Source organism: Pteropus vampyrus, unplaced genomic scaffold (genome assembly GCF_000151845.1).
Source record: "Pteropus vampyrus isolate Shadow unplaced genomic scaffold, Pvam_2.0 Scaffold230, whole genome shotgun sequence".
Taxonomy (NCBI): Eukaryota; Metazoa; Chordata; class Mammalia; order Chiroptera; family Pteropodidae; genus Pteropus; species Pteropus vampyrus.
This window is the reverse complement of record NW_011889011.1, coordinates 741,069-747,135: the sequence shown is the minus strand read 5'-3', so window position 1 is coordinate 747,135 and position 6,067 is coordinate 741,069. Positions and strand designations below refer to the sequence as shown.

Below are 6,067 nucleotides of genomic sequence, written 5' to 3'. Positions count from 1 at the left end.
GGCAGAAGAGTGGGAGGGGCCGCTTACTGCACTGGAAAGGCAAGTGGCAGAGGACAGACTCAAGTGGAGGGAAACGTCCTGTGGGACTTTAGGACAGCAGTCCAGTGACATCCCCAGAAAAAGGTCCACGCTGGTGGGTCAGGACATAGGCGCCAGTCCCAGATCTGTCTTCCCGCGTGGATCTGCCTGTGCAGCTGAAATGTGGTATCACCGTGAAATATTTCACAGTGCTCCATTATATCCATTCTACGGACCACCGGCCTAATTTAGGTCCTCTGATGTGTATAAATAGTTTATTAATTAACCTCTGCCTTCAAACTGTCACCAACTTCAATCCCAATGACACATTTTTACAGCACTAATAAATAGTTCTAAACATCATTTCATGCATCGCCCCTGTGTTTGACACATTGCCTTGGTCCCCCATCGCCTGCAAAACAAAATCCAAATTCTCCAGCCATCGCTGGGGCCTGATGTGGTAACGGGGTACTCGCCTACACTTGGGGCCTCGCTCCCCTACAAAGCTCTTTGTCCTTTCGTGTCTCCTTGGTCGTGCTGACCAGAATGAACTCCACGTCCCTACGTGCACGTTCTCGCCCACGTCAAACTTAGCCACATCCTAGACAACCGTTACGTTACAGCTGTGAACTAGCTGAGTCTATTTTTTATATCGGGATCAGTAAATCTTTTCTCTAAACAGTCAATATGTCACGTTCTGCAGGCCATCCCTCCTGCGTCCCAACTGCTCAGCCTCGTCCTGGGGCACAGACGACAGGCACAGAGAAGGCTGGGGCCGCGTTCCAGTCGCACTTGGTGATGGTACTGGAATTTCAAACTTACATATAATGTTCATGGGTCACACAATATTATTCTTCCAACGTTTCCCAAACACTTAAAAACCATTACAAAACACCCTTGGCTGGTGGACTGCACAGAAACGAGCCGAGGCCACAGCAGACGGCAGTTTGCTGTTCCGTTTCAAACTGTTCATTGACCCACGGCTTCCTTTCCACCTTTTTACTGAGGAATAACACATTTAGCCACCTAAAGGGCACCAATCTTAGGAGAACAGTCCAGGGACGTTCGTCGTATAGATACAAACTTGTTACCACCACGCAGATCCAGATCCGCCGCGCTTCTGACAGCTGAGAAAGCCCCTTCGTGGCTGCTTCTGGAAGTCTAAAATCTTTGAGTCACAGAAGCAGGCTCTCTCCCCCTCTCAGTAGGCCTGCAATGGCCCGGGGCCACCTAAACTTTTACAGAGTAGGACATTTTCAAATGAAATGTCAGACACCATTAACCGTGACGACCACATAGAAGAATGTCTGTGTGAGAAACCCAGGTGATACCTGATTAGAAACTCCACAGGCCACTCTGGATATGCACGAGCATTTGTCTGGGCCGTCCCTGCCGACGCAAGGCCTTACCTGAGCCAAGGTGAGCGTTGCTTGTCGGCAGGTGCCGCACCGCACCCTGAGCTTTCCTGGCTGCACTGTTTGACAGGGGCCTTTGCAATAGACGTAAAAGCTGTTGTAGGTTGGTCTACCTGCTGGGAATAAAAGAGCAGAGAAAGTAGCCAATCAATGCCGAATCCAAACTGAGACAAATTTTAGAACTGACTTCTCAGGAGCAGCTTGAAACATTAATGGGATAAAGATTCCAACGAGAATACAACATTTTAATTTAGAAAATGTAGTTTTATGCTCAAAAGAGGGAACGTTTGTTCTTCTTGCCAACAGCCCTATGACTTACTCAGCAAAGAAAGCAATCTGTGGTCAAGAAAGGTCGCGAGTGTGTTTGTAACGCTCGGAAATTAAACGCACCCTTTGCTGCTGAAGTTTTTAAAAAGGATGGAAATTTAGAAACCAGCGCTCCTGAATTCTAATTCATGCTTCTGTACACAGTTTTGAAGGCTCCAGATTTTTCCTCTTAAAATCTTATGCAGGTACATGCTAGCCCACATCTAATGACATGAATGACATCGTTCAGTCTCTGGGTTTCTAACAAAGACTTTGCAACACCCGGTCACACACACAAGAGGACGAGAGCCTCAACAGACGCGTGTGCAGAAATGGTGCTTTGCATTTCGTTTGTGTTCTCTGCCTAAACAAATGCCATTCGAATGACACATTTTCAAAAGTAAAAGCTGAGTAAAAATAAAAGAAAAAAACAATTTACAATTAAATATTATCATTAAATATCTCTGATCATTTCTGTCGAATGTCACCAAACGGGATAGTATTATTCCGTAAATGAGGGGAATCTTTCTAAATGGTTTCACACTTTCATGTCTGCAGAGAACTAACTTTATGCAGAAGCACTTACCAGTAAAATAAATGACTTTCTAAATGTCTAAATTTCTAAAATTGCTAAATACTTCTTTTAATCCTTAACTTCTCCTGCTGGGTGGGAATTATATGAGGTCTTGGCATAAAATTTTGTTCAAAAGTTTACTATTATCATCAAGAGAACTCAGAAATAATACTATTTTTGATCATTATGAGTGAAAACCTTCAGCTTCCCAAATGCATATGGTGCGTTAAAAATAATAAGTACAAATATAATGAGAAAACAAAGAGATCCTAAAGTCTCATGCAGGTCTAATTTACAAAAAGAGCCTCTGTGGACTTATTGAATTGTTGCTTGTTTAGCCATCATTACTAATATTATGGGCGACAGTACTTAGTGAAATGTAAAGCATGATAAAGATGTCAAGTTTCATATTTTTATAATTTACTGATGATCTATTTTATAATCATTAGTCTCCAGAGATGGATATTTGGTTTCCAGTGTGAAAAGGTAGATATATCTTTGTATTAATAAGAAACTATGGTTTTCTGACGCTACGAATGTCACATTGTTATCAGCAATATAATAATTACACAACATATATTCTTAAAGTTTTACGTATATCATAAATGCAGCTGATACAACATCTGTCTATTAAAGTTAAAGAAATAGTAATGAGCTGTGCAGCGAGGTGAGCTTGGTGAAGGAGGCAGGAGCTTTTATTGTGAAAATCTTTATCAGCAATATGAACCAAATCGATTTCGCAATTTTTATAACTGTGAAGGTTAAACAATAAGAACAGGAAGAACAAAAGGGAGTAGGAGAAGGCTTACGAGGAGGAGCGAGGCTGCAAAGACTCTAACACTGTCGAAAGAACGTATTCGCAACAGTTTTCCAGAAGTAACCTGAGCATCTCAGGAAACCACAGGAAACGAAAGGACTTCTCTCCCTTAAGGCACTGGCAATGTCTGCAGTATTGTTTCAACTAACGATGTACCGTGGAGACTCTGGAGGCTGGGGAACCCTTCCGCCTCTGTGGGCTTCGACCTTCACTGAGGTCCTTGAGAAGCTGGTCAGAGGATGCTGCATGCCGGTGCCGTGCCCAGCAAGCACACAGGACGGCATGCCATCTATTACACGGCGCTTCTCAGAGCCAGCCGCTAGCCAGTCTGGGAGAGACCAAGGTCGGGCCGGTCCCAGCTACGGCAAGTTTCAAGCTGTTGGCTCCACGTGGTCCAGCAGTCGGCGCTTCCGGTGCATCTTGAGATCCTCTTCCGAGGGTGGCGTCCCCACCTGTTTGGCTCCGTAGCATCCTTGAAAGTTGGCAGCTTCTGTGTCACGCCGAGATCCGAGTGCACGGGGCGGGGATGAGAACACACAACACCCTGAGAATCTGGCCGTGTCCCCATTGGCCTGACTGAAGGTCTGAGGTACAGACCCTCGGATGTGGGACCATAATTACCAGGGGGAAGGCGAGGCCGTCTATGGGTGACCGGAAAACTCTTCTCCAGGTATAGTTGTCTCCAGTCAAAAACGTGACTCTTCACCCTCTTACTTCTGTTTGGATCTTAAAACCTTTTTTTTCTCCTGTTCTGACCTTTCTGCCCAAAATAGTCAAGGGAACTTGTGGTTGTGTTCATAGAGCTCCCTCTTTCTATTACAATAAGTTTTCAAAACTAGAGAAATATTTCAAAAAAATTTTTTTTCAAATTATATTCCTCACTATAATTCACCAATTGGGAATATTTTGCATAACTTAGTGTACCCTCTCATATACAAATAAATATACACATATACTCCGCATAAATAATTTTTGCATTGAATCATTGGTAATTAAGTTGTAGATATCACAGTACTCATCTCTAAATCCTTGAACATCCTAAAAAAAAAAAATGACATTTTCCCCCAAAATTAAACTAAAGAGCTTTTTGAATGATTTGATTATTTCCATAGTTCTCTTCATAGACTAATCAGTTCTTTAAGGACAGTGCAGTCATTTGCCAGCTGTTAAAAGGAATCAAGCCAAAATGTCAGGGATTTTTTAGTCAAAATATGGAAGATTCTTTAGTCACAGGTGATGCTAAGTTAAGCCAAGTCCTCTCCCTGCAGAACTTCACAGACTCTTAAGACAGCAAATACAGAGCACAGCACATCCCAACTTCATCTGACCTCAGAAACCTTCCTTTTACTGAGAATTTTGTGAAACTGTATCTCTCTGGGGAAAAAAAAAAATGGTAAAATTTTTTTTTTAAAAATCTAGAGGAAGGATTCAACCCACTGTGGGGCTTGATCTACAGCAAGGCAATCTGCTAATGTTTATGAACTCAGCTGTATCAAATGCCTCTGAAGAGCCTGCTGACAATCTCTATCCATCAACAAACTAATATGACTATCATACCCTGAGCCGAGAGGCTTGGTCTACTAATGTAACGATTTCACAAAGTAAAGCATATTCGTTTCCTTCCGAAGTTCTTTTTTTTCTCTTGAGAGAAGTTAAAAGCACAGTTAGTATTCAGAACCTTTGAAAGTGTGAGTCACTGTTTGTTCAGAGCATCCTCAAGACCTCTCCCTTCCCCAGCATCACAATTCTGTCATTATCTTTTGTTTTTCTCTCCCACTCTGTCTAGTTAACAAGGTCCTTAGTCAAGTCACCTCTTGTCCCTAATTCGCTTTTCTTGGTCCACAAACTGACAAAAGCGTTAACGATATTCACAACATACCGAGGAAAGCGCCTGCGGAAAAAGAATATTATTTGCTTTAATTCTTGGAAGAGCCAGCATAATTTGGTAGTTTCCGTTTTTCTTTTTAAATAATGAGTTTAAGGCCTGAAGACCCTGTTTTAATAAAACAAATGGATACATAAGAAAAATCGTTCTGATTCTGATGAAAACTTCTCATTGACCTCAGAAGTTTTCATCACTGGCTGTCACAGAGAATCGAGGGTTTAATTGCCTGAGTAATTTATTTTCTGGTGGTAGGGAGACAGTAAGATTCAGCATAGTTTATATGTAGGTAAAAGAGGGTTCATTATGAGCAGACGATAAAACAGCAGAAACACAACTGATGTGAAGTCACGCTTCTCACACATAAGTACACGAAGTAGAACGACATCCCGGGGAACATCTGTGGCCATGACGATGCCCCGCATCTGCACGTTGCCCAGACAACAGCCACGCGCCTGCCGAAAATCTGAAACATGGGTACTGAGAAATCGCTTTTTTTTTCTTTTTAATTTTAAGTAATTCACATTTCCATGGCCGTATGTGGGTAGCAGTGACCGAAGTAGACAGGACAGAGAGAATGACTAACACTGAGGTGTCTGGTCCCCTCCCTCTCTCGTCAGAACAGAGGACATTCTCCTGTCACGGAGAAGTACGCCAGCCTGCTAAGCGCACCAACGTGCAAACGACCTTGGATGGAGAGAAGGGCGAAGGCGCTTTGACTCTGAGGCACTGCGACGTGGGGCAGAGAGGGGTGGGGACTTGGGTGCTTTGTCCTGTTAGAGGCAGAACAGGGCTTTTCTCCTATTTCGTCCTCCGCGTAACCCTGTACCCTACACCAAGTGGAGCGAGTCATGGTGTGTGGCTAGACAATGACTGCTCACTCCCTGTTCCATCTCCACTGGCATCGTCATCTTTGAAATCGACCCATACATTCGAGGTCCACTTGGAATGGCACTTCCTTTAAGAATTCTTCCCTGATTTCCCCACAAGGATAAGATATCTCCCTAAATAATTACGTCTAAGAGTAGGAAAGTGGTCTTAGAATGTAACCTCAG

The 6,067-nt window shown here is 43.2% G+C and overlaps 1 protein-coding gene across 1 annotated transcript in view; it reads right to left on the bottom strand.

Moving 5' to 3' along the window:
• PRKN (parkin RBR E3 ubiquitin protein ligase) overlaps window positions 1-6,067 on the bottom strand; it is an 899,371-nt gene that overhangs the window by 691,175 nt on the left and 202,129 nt on the right. Inside the window, exon 4 of the mRNA XM_011373769.1 lies at window positions 1,428-1,549. Within this exon, the coding sequence (XP_011372071.1) occupies window positions 1,428-1,549 (122 nt within the window). The remainder of the gene's footprint in view (window positions 1-1,427; window positions 1,550-6,067) is intronic.